This window comes from Plecotus auritus, assembly GCF_963455305.1.
Source record: "Plecotus auritus genome assembly, chromosome: 1".
Classification (NCBI taxonomy): Eukaryota; Metazoa; Chordata; class Mammalia; order Chiroptera; family Vespertilionidae; genus Plecotus; species Plecotus auritus.
Window position 1 is genome coordinate 102,237,840 of NC_137770.1, and position 27,006 is coordinate 102,264,845.

Sequence of the window (27,006 nt, forward strand, 5' to 3'; positions counted from 1 at the left end):
CAGCCATTTCAAAACTGATGAGCTGTTTACATAGATGGGGAAGAGGCATCAACTCCTGTGCAGTGTGGACAGGAATGCCTCTGTCATCTGCCCAGCCTGTGGTTCAGAAGCAGAAGCCCTGTCCAAATCTGTGCCTTAAGCTCTCTTGATAGCAAAAGGATAACATGGTCCCCAAGGCCACTTGGATTAAGAGCTTCACTGGGGGGCGGGGGAGGGGGAAGTTGTCAAATAATTTATTAAACCTGTGCACTAGTTTCTGCTTACTAGTGGTGAAACTATAAAGTTTGAAAACATATTCAAATTCAATCATTCTCAGGGCAGGCAGCATAAATGGATCATAACATTTTAGGGTAATAATCAGTAGTGCCAAAAGAAATCATCGAATGCTTCTTACATGTCTCGAAATACTAGTAACTGTTATCAATGCTTGCCACATTGTTTTGATAACACGAACTAAATGGGTCACCTAATAAAGAAAACCAATTATAAATTATTTTATTGATCACAACAATTGTCAGAACTGTGAAAAACACACACACACACAAAGGTCCCTGCTAACTTTGAATTTTTAAGACCACAATAAATGTGAATATACTTAGTGTTTTTGGTAAGCTATTTTGTGTCCTGTGAGTACAGGATTCTTTTGCTTAAAATGTTCATCTCTTTATGAGATGTGGCCTTTCGTTCCCTGAGATTTGCTTATTAAAACAGAAGGAGCTCAGCTTTGAAATGCGCACTTGAAGTGAACTGTGGTGAGCCCAGGTCTTTGGCATTTGATGGATAGCCATGTTTCCAGAAGGTGAAAGAGAGTGCATCACATATGGTTGCAATTGACAAGTCAGTAGTCAGGAAAGAAGCGATTTCAGTGTAAAGAAAGAATAACTGGGTTTTGAAAGCATATAATTCAAACTGCATTTCTAACACTGCGATTAAATTAATATAAATTTAAGGTAAGCATCACAATGATCAGACATGGTTAATGTGGTCTTTATGGAGGAAATCTGCTCTGAGAGCCTCACAGGTTGAAGAGTCTGCCCGAAGCACCAGCAGACTTCCAGAGCTCCTCTTGCTTTTAGAGACTCTATTTCCTATTTTTCACAGTCATAGTCCAGATGACATAAAACCAAGGCATGCTTTCCAGAATGGGTGCAGACTGTGTGGAGTTTGAGCTCCTCTTCCTGCCTGTGTTTACAGTAACATGATGTGTTCCTTGCTTGCAGTTGCACAATATTGGACCGAGTGCCATCAGTGACACCTTTCTGGAGGTGGGCTGGCCATTCTCTGCCCGGGATGAGTTTCTTCTTTATATTTTTCATATTCAAACTTTGGGACCTCTACGATGTCAAACAAACCCAGATATCAACCCACAGGATATAAAGGTAGGAGCCTGGTCTAACCTACAGACTTGTTTACTTTTTTGTTTGTTTGTTTGTTTATCCTCATCTGAGGATATTTTCCCGGAAAGTGGTAGGGATGGGGAGAGATAGAGAGAAACATCAATGTGAGACACATCGATTGGTTGCCTTTCACACGTGTCCCGACCAGGGCCAGGAATTGAACCTGCAACCGAGGTATGTGCCCTTGACCGGAATCGAACCCCAGACCCTTCAATCCGCGGGCTGGCACGCTATCCACTGAGCCAAACCAACTAGGGCAGATTTGTTTACTTTTAATGGTAAGGAATAAACCAAACACAGTGGCTTATAAAAAGAAGTAAAAGCAAAGTAATCATGTTTTCTCCATGGTGATTGATCAGATCTTTTCTTTTAGTTTTATAGTTAAAATGCCAGACCTAACTTAAAATATCACACCTAGGAAACGTAAGTTTCTCTTAGTGTTATGGTGGCCTGCTATTTTATTTAGCCTATTTCTACATGTACTTTTTACATATTGTTTGACTAGCAGCACAACCAAACCCAAATCATAAATAGACATGTCATGGTTTGGAGAATTTGTACAAAATGCTACTTTTACAGTCTTTTTGGTATATTGCCAAAGGACAGGAGGATCTTTGCCAAAGCTGCTTTTCCAGCTGTTGCCAATAGCGAGTGTTGAAATGCGATAATTTGCCAATGGCCATCTCTGTGCCCTGAGAACCCCTGACTGGAATGATCAGGACCCCATTCTTCAGTGAAGCTTATAAAGAAGCCGAGAGCCGTGCTCCTCAAGCTGTTAATCAAATATCAATCACCTGGGAGTCTAGAATGCAGGGTCTTGGGTGAGGTCTGAGACTCTGCCTCTCTGTAAACACTCCTCGCCCCCCCCCCCCGCTCCCCCCGCCCCCGGTATAGCCACAGACCTGGTTTGCTGGTCACACTTCACCCAGTGAGGACCTCAAGCATCCATGGAGCTGATCCTATCCAGATTAAGATTCAAATTTGGCTTTAGGTTCCTTCTGGAAAGGAAAGAAATTAATTAGCATAAGCCCTTGAAAATGTCACATTTGAATGAAGGGGAAAAAACCCCACTTGTTAATCAGATGTCCTCACAGAAGAACTTCATTTAAGAATGACCATTCTCTAGGGGCTGCAGGGACACAGTGTCTCTGTGAGAAACGGGTGGAGGGCAGGCTCATGAACACTCACTCGGCCTCCAGGACCCAGGTCTCCCTCTACTCTCAGGGCACTGGGACATTGCCTGTGATGAAAGGCTTCTTTTTTCAGCCCAACATGCCTTCTATTCAAAGAGAGGAAGACTAAAAGAGAGTTAAGTATTAAAAGATTTATGGGGCATCAAGCTTCCTTCTTTATGGGGAAGTAATAAAGAAGACTACTTGTATTCCACAGAATTATTTAAAATACTTCCTCCCAGGAATTTTATTTTCCATTTCCTCTCTGCTTTTCATGGACATCTCAATGTCTTCAGAGACAGTAGCTTATATTACAAAATTAACATCTTCAAATGTTAATGTAGAACATCCAAGTAATTAAAACATTCATATGTCCTGTTCTGCAGTTCACATATATTCTATTTCAGTCACGGGTTCTTAGAGCACATGCAGAAGGTTTCTAACTCTCTTTGAGTGTAATGTTTAGTTTATATCTGACACTATTTATATATGTTTGTATATATTATGTAACTTGTTTAATGTGCACCATGTTGGTTGTGAGTTATTTTTTCTTCCTTGCAATTAACAATCATTTACAGTGACTGGAGTAGTACAAATAGATAACTTTTTTTGACAGATTCATGCAAACTGAGTGGTAATATATACTAAACACCTGTATTTCCTGCTACCCAGTTAGTGTTTAACATATAGACTTTGACTTAAAATCTGTCCAAGGTTAGTAATTTTTTAAAAAGCAACTTAATTATGTTTATTTTATAATTTTTTCAGTCTATGGAAAGTGACTATAAGAGGATTTGACTACAATATAAAGTAATAGTTCCCTAAAGTAACTAATTATTACAATTCATGAATAGTTAAATTCTGAATTCATGGGACACTTGAAATGTTATTACTTTCAGGTTCTCAGTGCTTTGACCTATACTCAATAGGCATGACCCAGAGAGTCCAAATGAGCTCTTGTCAATAATTATATTTTTAAAATTAATAACCAGTATATTTTATATAGTAACTATAAACAATTGAGTACTTGATTATTTTCCTTTTAAGATATTAAATAATTTATTGATGAAGTCACTATTAATTTACTTGGCAATTTATTTCTTCCTAGATAACTCAAAGCTAAAATCTGTTCTCTGTCTTAAAAAGTAGTTGGAAATTAGTAAGGCACAATTGATCTATTATATCTTGTTATCTTCAAAAAATTGGTCTGGGAAATTTTAAAATTTAATATCAATTTCAGATTCTTACATCAAAGATAATTGCTGCTTTTTAAAAATTAGGGCATAGATGGTTTGATTTTTAACTACCTAAAGTTATTTTTTAAACTTGGTTCTTGAAGAAGTACAGAGAGGGTAGGTTTAGTAAAAGGAACAGGGAAGCAGAAATATATTTGTATAGTTAAGAACTAAGTCCCAATATTAAATCTGGGTGGATGAAGGTAAAATTTCTTACTATTTGGCTCTACAGTTTCTTTATAAGTTGAGTAATAAGTGGTAAGTGCCTTTTAAAACATCTGCCTCTGTGAGCAATCCTTGTTCTGTGAATCCTTTCTGAGCACGCCGCAGTCCCCACTGGACTAGCCACCAAAAGACTCCAACCATGGACCTGCCGAGGGGAAACTACCACCCCAACTTTCAAACACTTCCTCTGGAGGATTTGCAGAGGCCCCAACCATGTCTTCCTCTTCAACCATTCCATTAATTTCCTTTCAGCAAAATCCCTTCCTCTCTTGTTCACATACAGTTCTTTAGTTAATGTCTCCCTCCTGTATATATTCTCATTTTTAACTACTGACCACTGAAAGTAGCTACCTTCTCCACTGCCTCTTTCCAACTCTGACAAATTCCTAAGGAAATTTGTTTATGAAAAAGAAACCATTAGATTTCCTCAGAAGCAGTTTCTAGGCCACCCACTCTAAGGAACCAGTGCCACCAACTCTAAAAACTTTGCAGCCCACCCCCCCATAGCCTCAGCAAAATCTCCACATTTCTCTCTAATTAAAGGTATCAGCATTTAATATAGTGTATTTAACACAATGATTTGTTTTTGTTTTTTAAGTTACTCACATAGCAACTATCCCAGCTTTATTTTTTATTGCAAATACATAGTTTTATGTACCAAAGACATATTGTGCATAAAGTAGATTTGCTTGTGGACTGGCCTGAGAACTGGACCACCATTTAAAACATCAATTCTAAAGAGAAATGCATACTGAGTGCCAAACATCTAGCTTAACACTTTCTGAAATACAACCCATATATAAGTTGAATATACACTGAGTGGCCAGATTATTATGATCTCTGAATGCATAATAATCTGGCCACTCAGTGTATATATAAGAGGCCCGGTGCATGAATTCGTTCATGGGTGGGTCCAGCCAGCCTGGCCAGGGGGAGGGGACATGGGCAGTTGGCCGGCCTGCCTGCTGGTCAAACGCCTGGTCGAGGGGACAATTTGCATATTAGCCTTTTATTATATAGGATATACACTGAGTGGCCAGATTATTATGTGTTCAGAGATCATAATAATCTGGCCTCTCAGTGTATATTCCAAATATGATTTTGCTTACGTAAACCTCAAAGTCCAAAAAGGCCTGAATGGGGCTCAGTTTTGACAACAGCAGCTGGTACGGTTTGGTTATCCGAGCAAATTGGCCTAATGTCCTCAGGGTTTGAAGCGCAAACACTGACAGCCTTTGAAAGCCACCACCACCATCATTCTGTAACCTCTGGCTGTTTTAGGAGACAGCAGGCAAAAGATTTCACCTACATACACCTTCCTTGTTGCCCAAATACAGAGCATCAGCAACTAAATTAAGGTGGTGGGGCAGGGGGGCAGTCAGCAAGGACATAGTCAGATGCCACTAGAATTCAGTGAGTTTTTCATTTAAATATTTGCCTCATATCAAGCTTCATGGAGATTCACTTAGCCTGCTTTGTTGACACTGTTGAAATATCTGAGTAGGAGGGTCAGTGGAATCATGGGTAGATGGTGGGTTCAGGAAAAGCTAGGTGCACTGCACAGCCAAAGTAAATGTGAGGGTGTGGCAGTGCTGTGGGCACTTTCACTGCTACTTTCACTTCTGCCTCCAGTGAAAAGGTTCCAGTTTTGGTTGCCGGTTTCTCCCATGATGGTTTCACTTCACCAAGTGTCTGTGTCTTCTATAGACGTAGCTGCATACTCAGACGGCTTGAAGGTTCTGACTCCAGGCTTCATGGTCCAGGTCAGAAAACAGGACTTTAATGTGGCCATTTCTCCACATTCTATCATCTAAAACATTTTGTAACATTCAGCTCTCTGCGGCATTCAGACCAATCTATTAAATCTAAATTCATTTTAGATCCAACTTGGAATGAAATGTTAGAGTTGAGTAAAGTATTTCTCAACTGTTCTTAAGGCAGTCAAACAATGATTTCAAAACTACCAATTTTCTTATTTTGGTGGAATCTTTCCTGAGGTTTGGAGAGTCCTGCAAACAGGCTATGATTTCTAGAGAAGATGAAGTTGAAAAAGTGAGCACTATTAAGGAACCAGCATTGCATAAAGAATAATGAATTTTTTTAATTGGCAAGATTTCATAGTGAACCACCAAGTGTGAGATGCTAGGAGAAAGGGCTACAGAATGTAAAACTGTACCCAGGAGAGGAAGACAAATGAGATGCTTACATTCAACCTGCACTAAGATCACAACACAACATTCTGGGCTTAAGTACAAGAAAGGAGAATCCTGAGCTAGAAATGGTGTGATGGAGACCAGGTTAGGACAACCCTCACAAGACAGAAAGCCAGTGTTGTATAAAGAGCTGTCATTGGAGCCATGGAAAGCAGGAGGTCATCACTGAGGACTCGTCTCTTGAACAAGACCATTCCCAGAGGAAGCCCAAATTACAACCAGATAGCACAAACATGGAAAGCAGAGACACAGAAACTGTTTGTCAAAGATTATAGTCCTACAAATAGTTTTCTATTTGGTAAATCAGTGAGCCCACAGACAGTGGCTTGGCTTGGCAAATTTGCATCATTTTGTCTTATCCTTAGGAGAATTTTTCTCCTTCATAACTGCCTCCATTTACTTACTGCTTCTTATTAATTCAGAAAGCAGGGACATTTGTTACTTCCTAGAACAACAGCTTCCAACCTCTCACAACAGTTCACACCTCTCACTCTCGTTTAATTCACCCTTTGCTTTTTAATAGTACCTATAGGTCCAATTTTTAGCCACCAAAAAGAATATGCTCTCCAGGGTCAATTTCTCTTTGCCTTATCTACTTTGTAAGATTGTTTTCAGGTTCTCATGTATATTCTGAAATGTAAAACACATGTCCAACAACTAAGAAAAGCTTCAAAATCACTAATGGAATGAATTGATTCTTTTAGTTATGCTTTGCATGAACTTTTTAGTATGTTAAAAAAAAATGTGGGTTTCTTTCTTCCCAACAAATTCTTAACAATTATGTCTTAAAGAAAATTACATGGAAGTCTGACCCACTGGGCTTGTCTCTTCTTCTCTTTAATTATAGCAAAGAATTACACGAGAGAAGTCTACCATCTCTTGCTTACTAGGAATACCTGAAGTCCAAAAGCAAATGACAAACAAGAAAAATATAATACACATTGCACTTGTTTGGGTTCACAGAGGAGGGCAGTTGGGGGCAATCAAGCCTGCAGGGGAGGGCAGTTAGGAGTGACCAGGCTGGCAGAGGAGGGAAGTTGGGGGCGACTGGGCCTGCAGGGAGGGCAGTTGCGGGGGGACCAGGCCTGCAGGAGAGGGAAGTTGGGGGGGGACCCAGGCCTGCAGGAGAGAGCAGTTGGGGGGGACCAGACCTGCAAGGGAGGGCAATTGGGGGCAATCAAGCCGCAGGGGAGGGCAGTTAGGGGTGACCAGGCCAACAGAGGAGGGAAGTTGGGGGCGACCGGACATGCAGAGAAGGGCAGTTTGTGGGAGGGGGAGGAGCACCAAACCAGCAGGAGAGAGCAGTTATGGGCGATGAGGCTGGCAGGGGAGGGCAGTTAGGGGTGACCAGGTCATCAGGGAAGGGCAGTTGGGGAGGACCAGGCCTGCAGGGGAGGGCAGTTGCGGGGGGACCAGGTCCGCAGGGGAGGGCAGTTAGGGGTGACCAGGCCAACAGAGGAGGGAAGTTGGGGGCGACCGGACATGCAGAGAAGGGCAGTTTGTGGGAGGGGGAGGAGCACCAAACCAGCAGGAGAGAGCAGTTATGGGCGATGAGGCTGGCAGGGGAGGGCAGTTAGGGGTGACCAGGTCATCAGGGAAGGGCAGTTGGGGAGGACCAGGCCTGCAGGGGAGGGCAGTTGCGGGGGGACCAGGTCCGCAGGGGAGGGCAGTTAGGGGTGATCAGGCCTGCAGCGGAGGGCAGTTAGGGGCAAACAGGCTGGCAGGGGAGCAGTTAGGCATCAATCAGGCTGGCAGGAGAGCGGTTAGGGGATGATCAAGCTGACAGATAGAAGTGGTTAGGGGCAATCAGGAAGGCAGGCAGGCGAGCAGTTGGGAGCCAGCAGTCCTGGATTGTGAGAGGGATGTCCAACTGCCCATTTAGGCCCGATCCTACTGAGATCTGGCCTAAATGGGCAGTCGGACATCCCTTGAGGGGTCCCAGATTGGAGAGGGTGCAGGCTTGGCTGAGGGATGCACCCTCCCCCGTGCACGAATTTCGTGCACCAGGCCTCTAGTGAAAATAGAAAACTCCAGTTGGGGTCAAAATCTGAGTGGCAGCTGGGGGAAGAGCCGTGTTTACTAACAATTGTTTCCTTATTGCAGAAAGGAGCAATTTTCATATTTGTTCTGAAGAAGATACTTTAGTGGTTACCACCACCTTCTCTCAGCACTTGGCAAATGTTACTCAGAACTGAATGTCTGCCTAACATGAGTGCTGGGAGTCCAGCCTTCCACACCTCTAAGGATTTTAGATTAAGGAAAAACATGACCTGTGGGTTCACACTCTGTTGTGAAACAGACTCCAAAAGTTCATCTGGAAAATAGGCTTTCACTGTTGTTTACATTTCTTGGATAACTTCTTGTTTTTTGTTTGTTTGTTTGTTTGGGGGTTTTGTTTTCTGTATTTTGAAATAATTTCTGGAATGTCATTTGAGAAAACTGGATTGCAGGCCATTTGAAGGCTTTTTGACTATAGTGTTTAGGAGTGGCATTCCTCTATCTGTAAAATAATGTTGCTAAAAAAAGAAATATGTTTTATCAACTTCCACTGTGTGAGATATTCATTCTGTAGCTCAGAGTAAGTCCTATGTTTTACTAAAATACCACTTACAAATATTTGATAATGATATACTGGACCCACCACAATAGGATGTGTTCTTTGTACACAAGCTGCTGCATCCAATGAAACCACACAGGAATTTGAAGAGTTTTCTTCTCTTTGGACTATTATTTTACTACTACTACTACTACTACTACTACTACTACTACTACTACTACCACCACCAATAATAATAATCCTATCTAATAAAAGGGTAATATGCAAATTAACCATCACTCTGTCACAAAGATGGCAGCACCCAGTCCTCTCAGCCCCACCAGTCCCTCAGCCCCGGGGGGGCAGCCGCTGAGAGTGGGCAGCGTGAGCGGCCTGGTGGAATGCTTGCTTCATCACCGAGGCGATAATGCAAGTGTTCCACACCCTGGCCACAGATGGGCCTCAGGACACGGAGAGCCTCTGGGCAGTGAGCGTGGAGCAGCCAGGCCCCGCAGAGAGCTACTGGCACATGGATTTGTGCACAGGGCTACTGGTAATAAAATAATAGGCTGTAACTTGGGAAAAAAGAAACACTCCCTAATTCCTTCTAGCACCTCTTCTCTGTAGTTTGGTTACCTACAGAGTTAACTCTGTAAGAGATCTCCCAAAGGCCTATTAAAAAAAAAAGAAATTATACATGATAAATCTCAAAGCAGCCCAGCCAGCATGGCTCAGTAGTTGAACGGCAATCTATGAACCAGGTTACAGTTAGATTCCCGGTCAGGGTGCATGCCCGGGTTGCAGGCTCAATCCCCAGTAGGGGGTGTGAAAAGGGCAACTGATCAATGATTCTCATCATTGATGTTTCTATCTCTCTCTCCCTCTCCCCTCCTCTCTGAAATCAATAAAAATATATATTTTTTAAATCTTAAAGTAAAAGCCACATACACACACATACATAAACACAGAGCATGATAGAAAAAATATAATGGAATCTTAGAGACTTTCACAATTTTCTATCTAAACAAATTTTAATCTTATGATATAAAGGTTTTTCTATCAAACTCTCCATCATTGGGTATCCTTGAGCCACTCATACTCCTCGCTGTGCCAAACCCTGCCATTATTCTGGAGTATTCCAGTGTCCATGGGGCTGACCCTTCCCTCAGTTCTAAGTCTCAGATATTTAACTTAACATCCAAGCCTCAAATTCAATCTCCTGTTTTTATAATTTCTCATTACTTGATATGAAAACTTTTTCCTAGTCAGTTAACCCATTCTATGCTCAAGACTGCCTGGACTCCATGATGAGTTGGTTGAAACACTCTTTTACAAACTCCCTTCCTTCACCTACCTTCACTTCCATCCTTCCAAGTCCCTGCCATGAAAACCTTGACCATACACAATCCCACATTTAGGCTCCTCTACCCCTTAACCTGAGGGCACCATTGCAGATTGATGGGAGGAAGTGCTCACTGGGCAGCCAGCTCCCAAGAAGTCCTCCCTGCCATTCTGATGATCTCTACCTCCCATTCTCTTTGTTGGTTTCTCCAAACCTTCACTACTCTCTTCCTATTCAGCTTCTCTAGCATAACTATTAGCAGGAGACCTTAGAACAAGAGAATCTTGAATGATCAATTTTCCCATTCCCTCCAGCCCACCCATCCCTGCATAACTACACACTCCTAATCATCTCTCTCTCATCTTCTGCTGTTTTTTACACACTTACAGGGAAAGTGGAATTTTTCCTTTACTTCCAAATTCAACTTTGCTACATAAAGTGTCCCCTCTGGGGAAGGAGAGTTTTTCCTTAGCTTCCAAATTTAACCTTGCTACCTAAAGTATCCCCTCTGTGTCCTGCATCTTTGACCTCTTCCTCTCTACTAGTTCATTCCTTGGGTCCTACAAACATAGTTAAATTTCCTCCATCTTCAAAATGAACAGTAAGCAAATAATTTGACTCTGCATCCTTTTCCAAGAACTGGACCCTTTTCACATCCATTTTAAAATACTTTTATTGATTTTTATAGCGAGAGAGGAAGAGGAAGAGAGAGAGCGAGACATCAACTTTTTGTTCCATTCCTTTATGCACTTGTTATTAGATTCTTGTATGTGCCCTGACGAGGGACGGAACCTCAACCTTGGCATATCGGCACAATGGAGCTACCCTGCCAGGGTTTCCCTTCCATTTTTAGCCAAACTATACTTGCTATTCCTACTTTCTTATTTCTTTTTTACTCTTAATACAATCATAAAAATGTTTTGTTTTCATATTAAAAAATACTAAATGTCCATTATAAGAATGTCAGATAACATGTAAAAAATTAAAGAAGAAAAATTTAAATTTCTACTAATGTCACCACCCAACTACTGTTACGTTTCTTATTTATTTATGCATTAATTTATCACTCCATTTCACTGCACATTGCCAGAATTAAGGATACTCTTTAAGAGTCCATAATATCATTATCATACCTAAAAAGAAATTAACAACACTTCCTTAATATCATTAAATCTCTACCACTGGCAATATTTACCACTGACTATTCTTCTAGGTTATTTTTCTATTTCTAGATATACAAGGTAAGTGTACATTCATTTTTTATTAAAATATATAATCTTATTATATATGTTATCTTGTAATCTGCCTTTTCCCCTTACTAAGATTTTATATCTTTCTAAATTATATGTAGCTCTACATAATTTTTAAAAAACTGTTCAGGAGTCTGGACTCTATCTTTGTCCAGTAGATTTTTCTAAGTTCTTAGGACATATTGGGCATTATAACTTCATCTTTTGTGGTGCATCCTACATCTGCATGTGAGGATGTCTTTTCTCATCCCACAGATATGAGCATACCATTATTGTTTCTGTGACTACAAAAACACACAACCTGCATAAAAGAAGATGTGTTTGTCGGAAGGGAATGGGAGCAGAAAATTAGGGTTCTGTATTTAGTTAGTCTAAAATAAAGAATGTTAATGGGGCCCTGGCTAGTATGGCTCAGTTGGTTGAGTGTCATTTCATTCCATGCACCAACAGGTTGGGTTCGATTACAGGTCAGGGCACATGTCTGGGTTTTGGGCTTGATCCCCAGTAGGGGGCGTGCAGGATACAGCGGATTGATGTTTCTCTCTCACATTGATGTTTCTCACTGTCCCTTCCTCTCTCTTTAAAATCAATAAAAACATTTTTTTTTAAAAAAAATAATGTTAATGAGATATTATGTGTAATTTATTGGAACTTTCTAAATATGGATTGAGCCATCAGATGAGCCAGCCTGGAGCCTGAGATAAAGTCATAAATTCTAGAACACTTGCAAAACCAATTTGGGGCTGAAAACAAACTTTATTATGGCATAATGTTCATTGGACATGATTAGGAAAAATCATTTCATTAGAACCTGGTTCTTTCCTGAGGGAGCACTTCTTACAATAGGAGTGTGGGGTTCAGACCACATCAGTGCCCCGTGGTCAGCCCTCACTTTTCTGCCACCTCAAGATCCATTTCTTCACATGGAAACTTCATATATGTATATAAAACTGAGAGAGAGAGAGAGAGAGAGAGAGAGAGAGAGAGAGAGAGAGAGAGAGAGAGAGAAGTAAGGAGAGAATAATGACTCAAGCCTGAAAAGTCACGCCACATTTTCTATCCTTATGGGGAAATCACTTCTGCTTCAAGTCTTATCTTCATAAGACACACTTGCAAGGTGCATTTCCATGCCTCATGATTCCTGTAACTGGAGAATGGAAAGTTGCTCCTTATGAATGGGGTTCATTTTGCTGCTGGAAATGCTGCTGGTAAAAGAAAGCATGTCTGAATTCCAATATGAATCACATCCAGTTGTGAAAAAAATTGCCTGGAGTTCGAGGCTAGGTAACAAGTGTTAAGGTGATTGTACGTGACCTCTTGCTTTCTGTTTACAGCTTGCTGCTCCCCCAAAGGACACTCCTGAACTGAGTGCCTTTTTGCAAAACTCAACCATCCCTCATCTTGTCAGGAAAAGAGATGTGCCAGTGCCAGTGCCGGTGCCCCAGCTCCGCAGACAGAGCCCCGCAAAAGTCCTGGTGAGTCCCGTCAGTGCGCACACCGAGGGAAGGTTGGACTGGACAGAATTCCCAGCCCAGGTGGCTTTAACCTCCAGTAATGGTTTTCATCCTCTAATGCTCAGATATGCCTAACATTTTTTATCAGCACGTATTGCGAGAAATGAAAGTGACTCTTCTGTGAGGACTAATGAGTATTTGCAATGCAGCATTTTCATTCTTCTAAACCTGTCATGGAGGCCACATTGGAGAAGTAGCGACGTAAACATAAAATGTGACTGTTAATGTATTTCAAGAACATAAAGATTTGGTTGTTAGCCTGTCCCCAGACACTGCACTGGTGAGAGTTTTAAGTGAGCCCCCGCCCCTGAATCTCAGCTGAGAATGGTGCGTTCAGGTTTCCTGGGCCAAAAAACTGTATCTTAGCACTGAGGTCTGTGGTTGATCTAGTCTGAGCTGAGTCAGCACTTAGTAAAACTGTGGACAGCATTCCTGAATCGGCATTTTTGATTCAATTCTTCCGCTTGTTCCAATGTGAATGTTAATGCCACTGAACTATACACTTAAAAGGGGTTAAATGGGTGCTTTTTAAAATGTATGTCTTGAATATGCTCTGGCACTCATTTATTTCATCTTGACAGTTTAAAAAGTTTCAAACATGGAAATGGACTGAAAGTACAATGAGCAAGTCTAACTTGATTAATTAAACTTAAGTCAAGAGAAGAATGTTTATTATAATAGAAGAACCTGAAATTACATGGCAAAAGCTATATCAGTTGGCAGATTATATGATTCGAGTCCCTGTACATTTTTATGACACTGTAACGTTTTGAAAAATGTAAGAGTAGGGAATTGATATGCTATTGAGTTTAAAATAATTTAACAAAATTCTAAATAGTATCATTTTTAAAAGGCTTCCAGAAGGAATAGAACACAAAGCAATGATTTAAGTCCTGAGAATGTAATTATAGCATGGTGACTATAGTTAATAATACCACATGGTATATTTGAAAGCTGTAAGCAAGTAAATCTTACAAGTTCTCATCACAAGAAAAAAATGTGTAATTTTGTATGGAAACAGATGTTAACTAGACTTATTGTGGTGATTATTTTGCAATACATACAAATATCAAATCATTGTGTTATACATCTGAAGCTAATATGTTACATAGCAGTTATTCCTCATTAATTTTTTTTAAATAAACAAAAAAGAAAATGATTGACATCTATAGAATTCTAATGTGCAGTCCCAAGGGGAAAGCCCTCTGGTGAACCAATGTTCAAATCTCTGGGGACCAAGAATTTGGAAAATTAAGATTCAACTATATTTTTGAGTTTCCACTTCAGCATGTGTCTCATGAGTATATAAAGGCAGTGGAGATCAATAACTAATATTCTTTGAAAAAATATATGCTCTTGTTTTATGGGATCAGATTTTTTTTCTTCTTTCTCTTTAAAGATTTTTAATGCAAGATGATTTCTAACATCTAAATATCATAGAAACATGTTACTTGCAGATGAGGGCAAGGCAATCCTTGATTTCCACTGATTTTGTTAAACTATGTTTTATTCCTGTTCTCTCTTATTGGTTCAAAAATTGCAAATGATATGCCTGCCCATGTCCTCGAGTCAAAATAATTCTGGATAGAAAGTGATTATGCAAAGTTTATTCTGAAATCAAAAGCTAAATAAGACCTCCTACAGTTTTTGTTTAGTTAAAAACAACTTACTGAATCACATTTCTGATTAGGAATTTGAAAGTGCAAAATGCCAACATCCTGTGTTGGGATCATAATTTCCAATTTGCATAGGAAAAATCTGTATCTGTAACCCTGAGATATAATTTCTCCTCTGCTTAAGAATTGTCCTTGCCTTTCTCATCTCGGGCTCCTGCTGCTTTTACAGCTATCGCCCCATCTCCTCCTCCTCCTCCTTTAACTATTCAGTTTACAGAAACTTTATCTTTCTTAGTCCTGTTTAGCACTTGATACTCTTTTTTTTATAGATTTTTTAAAAAAATTGATTTTTAGAGAGGGAGAGAGAGAAACATCAATGTGAGAGCGAAACATTGATTGGCTGCTTTCTGCATGCCCCTAACTGGGGATCAAGGCTGTGACCCAAGCACGTGCCCTGACAGGAATCGAACCGACAACGTTTCAATGCATAGGACAATGCCTAACCAACTGAGCCACACTGGCCAGGGCAGCACTTGACACTTTTGACCACTTTCTAAAACCATCACCTTCCCTGGATTCTCTCAACCTGGCCAAGACCCACACACCTAAGTGTGCAACTCTGGTAGAACAAGAGCAGCCCAGCAACCTGTATTTGGAAACATTATGAAGAAATCTAACCTTTTTGGAGTTTATCAGATACACGTTACTTATTGCTTGATTTTTAGAGAATTCTGAGGGTCTTGCAAAAGGTTTTCAGTGAAATATTCCTCAGGCTACTCTGTATTTTATTGATTTCACTAATGTGAAATGCCTTAGTCAACTACTTCACACAGTATCCAATATTGAACATCCATAGGCTAGTGCCCAGTGCTTGAGACATAAAAAATAAACCATAGGCCACACAATAAATTCAAATCAGTGAGTATAATTCAAGAAGTATAATCTGTACATGGGAACATGGAAAATGGAATCCAATCAGAAAGCATGATTTGATAGGTAGAATGTCATCATAATGAATACTTTGCAGGAACATGCATTTTATATATTAAAGGTTACCCATTAGAAGTTGGACGATCCTACAAACTAGTTTAAAAACAACTTAATGGATGGAACGCTCAGAATATCCTGCTTTATAACTAGGAAGTAATTTTGACAGAAAGAAGAATGTTATAGAACAAATGTTTGTCAATGGGCTAGTAACTTTGGGACTTTGAGATAATATGGACTCAGGTATCTTCCTCAAAAGCCATTTCAGGACTTTGCTTAGTCCAGGCTCAGGTGCTGTGAATGTCCATAAGAAATGTCTTCCTGCCCAACCAGCATGGCTCAGTGGTTGAGCGTCAATCTATGAACCAGGAAGTCACGGTTCGATTCCTGGTCAGGGCACACACCCGGGTTGTGGCTCATTCTCCAGTGTGGGGCATGCAGGAGGCAGCCGATCAATGATTTTCCCTCATCATTGATCTTTCTCTTTCTCTTTCTCCCTTACTCTCTGAAATTAATAAAAATATTTTTTAAAAGAAATGTCTTCCTGAGTTCTATTAAAATGAAACAGAACAATTCAGTTGCTGCTACAAGAAGATAGTTTTAAGTCTTTAGAAAAGAACTTCAATTTTATGTTGTATTTATGTTCCATTTTATCTCTACGTTACCACTGAAGTTGATGCATCACTGCTACCAAACTGTGTTTTTTCTTGGTTGTTTTAATGTATTTGTTCTTCATTTAAATTAATAATTTATGGATTAGATGATGACTTCTGAGGAAATAAGATATGAACAAATTGACTTCAATGTTGACTCTCTACCACAATTTAAAGATGCTGATTTGCTAAAGTTGCTTTTGTTTTTTGCAGAATTGCACAAATATCAAGTGCTTACAGATCTCCTGTGCAGTGGGACGACTAGAAGGAGGAGAAAGCGCAGTCCTGAAAGTCAGATCACGGTTATGGGCCAAGACGTTTCTCCAGGTGACAGAAAACACTGAAGCACATACACACCACTCTAGAGAACCTCTTCTCAAAAGCTCAGCACCACGCTTATTTTTTAAAATGACTTTTAAATTCTTAAACATTTTCTATGTTTACAATTTTTAGACTTAATTTCAAAATATTTTATATTTTAAAATTGTTTTTTAAATTTTTTCATTTCAGCATTCTATGTTACTTTTTGTTGAATTTTATTGGGGTGACATTGGTTAATAAAAGCATATAGGTTTCGGGTGTACAGTTCTATAATTCATCATTTGTATATTGTATTGTGTGTTCACTACCCTAAGTCGAGTCTCCTTCCATCACCATTTATCCCTCCTTTTACCCTCGCTACCTGCCCCTGTCCCCCTTCCCTCTGGTAATCACCATACTGTTGTCTGTATCTATGAGATTGTTTTTTTTTTGCTTAATTCCTTTGCCTTTTTCACCCAGCCCCACAACACCCTTCCCCTCTGACAGCTGTCAGTCTGTTCTCTGAGTCTGTTTCTACTTTGTTTGTTAGTTTATTTTTTCACTAGATTCCACATATGAGTGAAATCACATGGTATTTGTCTTTCTCTGGCTGGCTTATTTAACTTAGCATAATACTCTCCAGGTCCATCTATGCTATTGCAAAGGTATGATTTTCTTCTTTTTTTTTTTAAACAAAGTAGTATTCCATTGTGTAAATGTACCACAGCTTTTTTATCCACTCATCTACTTATAGTCGCTTGGGCTACTTCCAGATCTTAGCTATTGTAAATAACACTGCAATGAACATAGGGTGCATATATTCTTTTGAATTAGTGTTTTGGGTTTCTTCAGATAAATTCCCAGAAGTAGAATCCCTGGATCATAAGGCGGTTCCATTTTTAATTTTTTAAGGTAACTCCATACTGCTTTCCACAGTGGCTGCACCAGTCTGCATTCACTGATGCCCATGGTGTAAATATTGTTCCCCGTGGCCTATTTCTAGTTGCTAACATGACATTGCTGAATATGGAGTTGGAAAAAGATGCACTGTAGCTCACCATCACAGAGTCTTTCCCCTTCAGATACAATAGACATAAATAATATGTAGATAATAGTAAAATGTAATAAAAGAATTTAAAGTACTGAGTTTTCAGTATGTATTACCTTTAAAAATACATAATTGACAGAATTTTATGTATATATAATTTACATTTTAGTAATGGTTCCATTTAACAACTGTTCCTAACAATTCCTGAAACTTTAACAATTTCTCAAGAGCCATATGAGCCAGCCACTGGCCACCACTGGGTAAATCTAATCACTGTCTCAAGTTAAGTAGAGAAGCACAGAAGCCTAAGTTCTCAGAATGTCCTTTCTTGACTTACTCTTAAATATTTTCCTTTGACTTTAATCAACAGTTAGTATGAGAACCAATTAAACAAAAAGGACTTTTGCTGAAGAGTTCTGTCAAAAACACTGTATGGCTCTAGGTCTGTGGTTCGTAACTAGGGGAATTTTGCAATAATTAGAGACATTTTTGGTTGACATTTTTGGTTGTCACAACTAGGGGAGGGGGAGTTGCTACTGGCCTCTAGTGGGTAGAGGCCAAGGATGCTGCTAAACATCCTACATTGCACAGGACAGCCCCTCGACTAGGCTAAAATCTTAATGGTGCCCAGACTGAGAGTCAGTGCTCTGGGTCTTCTGTATAAGATGAAATGTGATAAATTTCTTTATAACTTAGTACTAGTCTTTCCCCTAAAATATTTCCCTCTCTAACAATAATTTTTTAGCCCACTATGTTTCCTCTTTGTTTTTCCCTCACAGCAACTATGTAAATGATTGTGCTTACTCCTTTTTAGGACTCTGATTTTCTGTTTTTTATTTTAACTTTATTGTACCAAGTCTTTTGTTAATAAGACAATTTAAAAAAATAAGAAGAGGATGAATGGTTGGATGGATAGACAATTGGATGATGATTAATAGATGATGGATAGATGATAGATGGATATTTGGATGGATGACAGATGGATGGATGTCTGCATGAATGATGGGTAGATGATGGATGATGTCAGGTGACTGATGGATGAATGGATGGGGGAAAAGTAAAAGAAAAGGAAGAAAGGGGGAGGACATTTTGCTTTGGAAATGGAAAATACTGAAAACAAATGGGTGGCTGCCAGTAAAAGCTTTATATGATATATATTTAAATATTTTTAATTGCAGAGAAAGAATGATCCCTATTCTCTTGCATCCCTGGTGTCCTTTAAAGTTAAGGAAATGCCTTATAAAGACCAGCCAGCAAAACTCCCAGAGGGAAGCATAGCAGTAAGTATCTAAAAATATACAGGCACAAATAATTTCATTTAAATATTGTTTTTTAAATCACTGTTCTGGCTTGTACTAGGTTTAAGTGCTTATTACATTGACTTGAGAACAGTTTCCCCTTCAGATCACTGTTTTCTTATTTCAGGCTGGAAATTACTTAGTGTCATTTGATCAAATTTTAATCTTTTAATATAACTTTCTACCACCACCACCACCACCCCCAAAAAAATCACAGAGCAGGACTAATGTCATTTTCAATCAAGCCATTTTGTTTCGAAGAAGTCCAGACAGCAATGATCATTATAATGAAATTGTACTAATTGCTTAATTTTAACATGAGTGAGTGGGGAGGGATGAGTCTCTTCTTTAGGGACAGTTGCCAAAGACCAGCTGCATGACAGGAGAGAGTAATCTTTCCTTTCTATGTAGAGAACCGCAATTTTCACCTGGGGGAAAAGGTATACTATGAACTTCATTTGGACAAAATTTTATTTTTAAAAATTGAGGCTATTAAACATTACTGACCCCCTAATATCTGTCAGAGCACAACAGCTGAAATCCTCAGCAACCTGGCAGGCCGTGCAGAGCGGCGGGGTGAGAGGCTGAGCAGACACTGTCACCAAAGCTCTGCCTTCGCAGTGAGTGATCACAGCCAGGGCTGCAGGAAGCAGTATTAAGATTTTAACCTTCATCTCTTGGTCATCCATAGACCTTCTCAACCCCCACTTGAACTCTGGTCCCCAGATCCTTGTTCCTCAAAGTGTGGTTTACAAACCAACAGCCCCAACATCACCTAGGAAATGGTTAGAAATTCAGAAACAGGCCTCACTGCAGACCTGCATTTCACCAAAAGCATCAGGGTATATCATGTTCACAGTAAAACTTGAGAAGCACTGTTTTGGATGATATATAAATTGATACTACCACAACTTCTTACCAGCATAGGTCTTCCAAGGTAATTGTAATACTTAAACTTTCTAGCCTAACTACTTTCAGTAATTTAAATTAAATTAACCCATTGATTAGTGATTTTCAACCCTAAGTATTCAAAAGAATCATCACTCATGCAACTTTAAATAAATATATGCGTGCTAAGTCTTTACCTCGAATGTCAGGATTAAGTGTGTCTGAAGCGGGCCTTGGACACTGTGCTTTGAAAGATCTACAAGTGGCAATTCTGTAGTGAAACTAGGATTGAGAACCTCCAGCACAGGCAGGCGGCACAGAGGAAAATGCAGTTTCCTGGGCTTTCTCCTGGATCCACACCCCCCTACTTAGAAAACTATCAGGAAGTCACTCTACTTTGCTGAGGCTGTTACCCACATTCAGAAAGAATTTTGAGACAATTAACAAAATTATGTATACAAAACTCTTGAATAGTACCTGGAACAAGGTCAGTCTCAATTCTCAATACTAATAACCTCCCCCTGCCCAATATTGGAAATGTCAATAGATTTTCAGAGTCAAACTATTTCAGTAAACTTTGGTGGCATTTTAAAGCAAGCACTGCCACATCTTTCTTCATTTAGTTCACCTCTCTTTCATGAGACGTCTGTTATAGTCTGGATTTATGTTCAACTTAGAAAATAGAGGCTTTGGGTTTTTAATTTAGAATGTTCATCCAGAGTGGTTCAAAGGCTTGTAGCTCTAAGGGAGATAAATCTGGGCCCTTTTGTTGTCTCTGAGCACATGTTCATTAACAGAAACATATGTTACAGTCGATTCCATCAACAGTATTGAATCTTTCTGTGCAGGCCACAGGTGACAGCCTGCTGTTCTCAACTCATCTCAGAAGATCCACAAAATGATCAGATACATGCTTCCTCCACCCCCACCACCCTTGTTACTGCGTTTAAAAACCAGTCTTGTTATCTGATGTGGATGATTTACTATACCATTTAGGTAAAGGTACCAGCAGGTCCTAGAACAACATCATTTTGTTCACTGTAATTTAGTTACAACGATGAGATGCCCTAGGAACTTAACAGTTATGTCAATGAGCCTATGGTAACATTGGTTTTATTATGTCAGTTTACTTAAAGTCACAGAATCTGTCCATGATGTTAAGTGACAACTTAACTGTAATTGGAAAAACATTCAGACATATTTTATAGTGAGTGCCTGTCATTCTTATCTTGAAAAGAGCCCAGAGGGAGAGAATTGCTTTAAGGTGGTAGAACTCACTGCAGTCAGTAGCTTGAAAATCATCAAGCTCCGATCCCAGCTCTGCCACTGGGGAGAGTCTCTTGGCTCCTCCTTCTGTCATGAGACTAGAGAATATTCAGCTGTTTTCCTAGGCCCGTGGTCGGCAAACTGCGGCTCGCGAGCCACATGCGGCTCTTTGGCCCCTTGAGTGTGGCTCTTCCACAAAATACCATGGCCTGGGTGAGTCTATTTTGAAGAAGTGGCGTTAGAAGAAGTTTAAGTTTAAAAAATTTGGCTCTCAAAAGAAATTTCCGTCGTTGTACTGTTGATATCTGGCTCTGTTGACTAATGAGTTTGCCGACCACTAGGCCTTGGGTGGGATGACTAGCTTGTTTATACTCCCTTTCAAAATGGTCATAATTCAAACATTTCTTGAGGCTTCTACACGCTTTACATATTGAAGAAATGGCAGTCTCCATCTGCTGCTTGCATGGTGTTGGTTAAAATGAACTCCACACGCGACGTCATACCTGTCGTGTCCCGAGGGGAAGGAAAGGTTGCGTGAAGCAAAGGGATAGGACTGAGTGCTGGCTCATTACAGCACGCACAAAAAAGTTCCTGCTATTTGAACACTTTTTTGTTTGTTTACCATTAATTTTAATATTTGTGTTCCATGTGACTAATGCCAAATTCCAAAGGTGGCTATTATAAAGTATGTTATGAAAATTCTTACTTAAAAACTCAGCCAGGAACTGTGAATGCATTTGATTTTCAGAATTGTTCACAAAGCTCCAGCAGCTTAGAGTGGAATTCTTATGTTAAACAATTGTTTGGAGTTTGAACTTACGCTAGGCACTACGTGGCAGAGGGGCTATTTAGATGTTGTTAAAATGTGTGTTCAGCTGGTCCGCCTTACGTTAAAATGGCACTGTAGCTAGGGTGTCTTGGTCCATGTATTTAAACATCCTTGTGACCTCACTGCAGTATGTTTACACAAGATTTTGTGATACATAAATACAGATGTCAACATTAATTACAGTTGCATAATACAAGGGAGTCCTTTTCCTTCTACCTTGCTATTTTTGTCAAACTATACAAAAATACATCATATGTCAGTGAGAAAATGTAGGCATTTTAAAGATTTATTTATGGTCTTTCAACCATAATAAAGAACAATAAGATTTACGACATGATGAAGGTAAGATTAGATGTTCCTACTTAGCATCACTTGAAGAAAATCTAAACCACTTACAATTTATGGATCCCACTTCCTAAAATTGCAGATAATTACAATAAGTGAATTGTTAAAACTTTATACTGTTTCCTTAAATAGCTACAGGTTCTTGGTACATAAAAATGAATTAAAATGGTTTGAGGATTAGCTGGCATGCAACGCAATTTTTCTCCCTAAATTTTAAGTACTTTGGTTACTCAGTATTACTTTCTTTCTTAAAGCACTTAAAATAAGTAATCACAAGCCCACGTTCTTAAGGAAAACCATTGGTCCTAAGTACATCCCATCTCCTGCCTTGGGAACACCTTCCTGGTGAAAGCATCTTAGGCTTGGGTAAAGTGAATCACAGCTTGTGTGAAACTATGCAGGATGTTTCAGAGCTGCGCAATCTGTGTGGTAGCTACTAGCCACACATGGGTACTGAGTACCTGAAACGTAGCTAGTAAGGACCTGAACTCATAGTTTTATTTCTTTTTAACTCATTTAAATATAAATTTAAAACTGCAGTTGTATTAGATATTTTTCCATTAAACACAGCTTTGTTGTTTGGGTAAGACTGTATTTCACTTTAACTATTGGAAATTGTTATGTGCTACAACTATTAAATATACATGGGATTTCGCAGTTAGAAAAACAAAAAAAGAATATAAAAATCTCATGAGTATTTTTATATTAACTACATGTTGAAATAATAGTTTTGATATTTAGGGTTAAGTAAAGCATATATTAAAATTAATGCCTCATCATTCTTTTTAAACTATTTTTTATTGTTTTTTAGAGAGAGGAAGAGAGAGGGGGAGAGAGAGAAACATCCATGTACTAGTAAGAGAGAAACATTGATCGGTTGCCTCCCTGCCTGCACCCATACCGGGGATCGAACCTGCAACCTGGTTATGTGCCCTAACCAAGAATCCAACCAGTGATCTATCAATGTGTGGGATGACATCCAACCAACTGAGCCACATTGGCCAGGGCTCTTTTCTCTTGTTTTGTTTTTTTAATGTGGCTACTAGAAAATTTTTAATTTAAAAATTTTAAATTAGGCTTGCATTATATTTCTATTGAACAGCAGTGTAGACTAGGCTCTGAGCTTGGAGCTGATGAGAAGACCCACAGAGCTTCAGAGAACATGGAGTGTTTAATAAATCTATTTTCAAATGAATGAAAAATGCTTACTACAAATCAGTGATTAGTCATTAGAAACTCTAAAAATTAAGTCCTATTTTTTTCATTCTTTATTACCCAATGAACAACGTAAGCTTCTGGTGGGCTTGTCAAAAGAAGCTGCAAGAAAAACATCAATATTAAAACTAACAAATTTTTGGTGTTTTGTCAATATTTATATAGTTGCCAAGCTTTCCCAAAACCTTTCTATAATTTCCACAGCAGTTAAATAAATTTTGGCCCCATAAATATGATCAATTAAGTCTTTTCCTTTTTAGCTTGCCTTGCAGCTCAAGTGTCTAGCTTATTTTTACAGAACATCAAGTTTCAGGAAAAGCTTTGCTTTACCTGTCTCCACCTGCAAATGAAATGCCCCCTTGCCACTTGCAGATGTGACATGTCACGTGAGCCCCGAATCAATGTGTTCTCTGAAAGACCTCTCCTTTCGAGACATGTGACTCTCCCAGTGGTGTGCCACGTGTGATTCTCATCCACCTCTTTCCAGCAGCGTCGTCTGCTCCTCTGCACTGGAAATCTGAAGAAACGCTCTGGGCACTATTGCTGGTTTTCTGTTTTCACTCTCCAAAGTGTAGTGAAGACTTGACTATGCAAGTGAAAAGCCTGGATAAGTTTAGAAAAACAGCTGGGCCAAGGAAGGTCCCTGAAGCTGCACCCATTTATTTATTTATTTGTTTATTAAATACGTATTTATTGATTTTCAGAGGGAGAGAAAGGTAGATGGATAGAGACATAGAAACATCTATGAGAATCATTAATTGATTGCCCCCTGCACGCCCCCTACCTGGGATGGAGCCTGCAACACAGGCATGTGCCCTGATCAGGAATCGAACCTTGATCTCCTGGTTCATAGGTCAATGCTCAGCCCTGAGCCTCACCTGGCTGCGCTGAAGCTGCACCCATTTAGATGGAGAAGCTTGGGCAGCCTCAGTGCCACATGGATGTCATAAAGGCAGCCTGCAAGGGGAGCAGGGTGCAAGTGCAGGAGGAAAGTCACTCCAGTTTACCTGGTTTAAAAAGTCTTTATATCCTTTCCTCATAGTCAATGACGTATGATGACATATAGGGAATATATACAACATACGTAAACCTAACATTTAAAGTGTTCAGAGAAAGACTATGACGTGGTATTTGTTACTGGCAGCAGGCTGACAATAGTGTGGTGCTGAGAATTTCAGAATTTTGGAACCAAAAGGGACACTAGTGATCCTCTTCGTGGACTTTTTAAAGATGCTGCTGTCAGAATCTTAAGAAGTGAATGCAAACAAAAAACCAGTAGATTTTGTAATGACCCCTGTAAAGCTGTTTTCTGCTTCAAGAGACCCTACTAAGCATATCCTGTTCAATTTAATGTTTTATTCCTACTTTTCAATCACTTCTGGGGAAAAAAAAAACCCTTCAGATATCATTATTAGTTCTTTGTAAGTGACCTCCTTGCCCTTTCTACAGGCAGACCAAATTTAAAGACAGTACATCCCAACCTGCAATAATCAACTGGCCAAAAACCCCAGCAAAGTAGTTGGTGGCTATTCTTCCATTCCATTTGTTTTAATTAAACTAAAAATGTGAACAGTCTATTTTATTTCAATTCCTTTAGCTTTCTTCTTTTTTTATTTACAAAACTAGGACCGTTTCCTATGTTTAACATGAAACAGTGGGAGGTGACTTAAGAAATTAGGTAAATCGGGATGGAAAATTGAGAAGCATTGTTGCTTATCTTAATGTAAATTAGATAATTTAGGCAATCTCTAACACAGGCACAAAGTATAGACTGAAACTATATTTCCTCCATGGACTTAGAGCTTATGGAGGAAAAGAACCTAAGAAAACTCAGAATTTTATGTGGCTTCAGATTTTCTCTCTCCCGGGGCAATGTAACCGGCTTGTGAACTCACGATCACTACCGTCCTTTTCAGTTCCAAAATTCTGACATTCTCATTACCAAAACGCAGTCAGTCTGCTCCCAGTGGCATTGGGGTCATTTTAAAATATGACTGCATGCCCTTTCTCTGAGCACCTCACATGTTAGGACTGTATGCTGATTTCATATATGTCATCAGATGGAATTCATAAGAGAGCAGTATATAAAAAGAATTAAGAAGTGATCTAGTCCCTGACTCGCTCATGCAGGACACATGAAAGGATAGTTTTTAAGTAAATTAATTAGGCTGCAGAAACCAGGGACATGGTAACTGCTTTGAGCCCTTGTAATGCATTTCTTCAGTACCATGTGCCCTGTCCTTAAACTGTGGCAATCCGGGTAAAGGTAATGCCATTATGATCACGGAATGTTGCACTTCCTACTGATGTGCTCAATAAAATTGGGACAATACTGGCAAGGACAGCTAACAATCAAAGGAAGAAAGGTCATGAGTAACCGTGAGTAGGTCTTGGCCAGCCTTTTTCTCTGAGAGCACGTGTCTGGTCCTTGGCACCATCGTCCATGTGGAATGACTAGCAGTTTCACTCCAGTCAATTCTGTTGTTTGCTCTAAATATAAATGATATTTGGGTTCGGAGAACTCAATGAATTAAGTCATCAGTATGTCTGATGCATAGAGGAAGTGAGCCAAGATGAAAGGAGCAATAAAACCCTGACAAGCTGAGAAGAGCATAGACAGGATGCTCAGACCTAGTTAAGAAGGCAGAAGCAAAGAAGTGAGCAGAGTCAGGGCCCAATACCAGAGTGCAGGCTATGAAGACATCCATATGTTTCCAGCCAGGGAAAGTTTGAGAGCCCAACAACCTTTGTTATGAATTCATACTCTCCTGACGGGTGGATCAGGGAATTGTGGCTTAGAGTTCTTGAGTGTGTGTCAGGACTGGACTCATGAGCCTTCCAACCAACTTGACAACAAGTTGCCAGGGATCACTTCAACCACTTTAGCTGAGGCCATGCTTGCTTCTATCTGTAGCCAGATGGGCCTCCTTGGTGAAGAACGTTTTGGATCCAAGAACATATTTATTCTCTTTTCCTTGACGAAAGGTGTTAGCAGTGTGGTGGTTTTGTTTGGGGGTCTGCTGCTGCTTCTGCCCATATTGGGAGGCAGGGGTCGTTCACAGACACTGAGTGTGCAGGCCTGCTGAGAAGGCCTCATTTAATTCCAAGTTTCCTTGCAACACTGGGAACGAAATGAATTCTAATAGTATCTGAAAGTTAGAGTTAGGATTGAAGGCAGCTCCACAGCATCACCGTTCACTCTGCTTACTGTAGTTACTTCCATCAAATGCAAGATGGCTAGCCTCACACTCTGGGCTGGCCTTTGATAGAGCACAGAACCTAGAGATAAAGAGGCCTGACATTAATTAGCTATATGAATCAGCCCTGTGGGACTCATTTTTTCTCGTTTGTAAAATGAGGAGTTGGGTGAGATGGTTTCTAACCTTCCTGCACATCCAACAGTCGGTGGTTGTGCACAAGTTCACCTCTTGGAGAGGTTAGCTCAGTTTGGTGGAGAAATATAAGTGGACAGACTTGATCTTTTGTAGGGTCTACTTTTAGCCATCTACACTAATAAAAGAGAAAGATGCAAATTGACAGTACCTCTGCTACACCCACCAGCCAATCAGGAGTGAGTATGCAAATTAACCCCAAAGATGGTGGGTTGATTTGCATACACAGGCATCCAGCGGCCTGGGTCCTGGGAACATCCTTGGGACCCAGGCTGCTCCGAGCCT

The 27,006-nt window shown here is 39.8% G+C and overlaps 1 protein-coding gene across 1 annotated transcript in view; it reads left to right on the plus strand.

Annotated features, from left to right (window-relative positions):
• ITGA8 (integrin subunit alpha 8) overlaps positions 1 to 27,006 on the plus strand; it is a 216,396-nt gene that overhangs the window by 182,578 nt on the left and 6,812 nt on the right. Inside the window, exons 25-28 of the mRNA XM_080672065.1 lie at positions 1,221 to 1,379; positions 12,705 to 12,845; positions 16,354 to 16,467; positions 18,667 to 18,768. Coding sequence (XP_080528191.1) covers positions 1,221 to 1,379; positions 12,705 to 12,845; positions 16,354 to 16,467; positions 18,667 to 18,768 — 516 coding nt within the window. The remainder of the gene's footprint in view (positions 1 to 1,220; positions 1,380 to 12,704; positions 12,846 to 16,353; positions 16,468 to 18,666; positions 18,769 to 27,006) is intronic.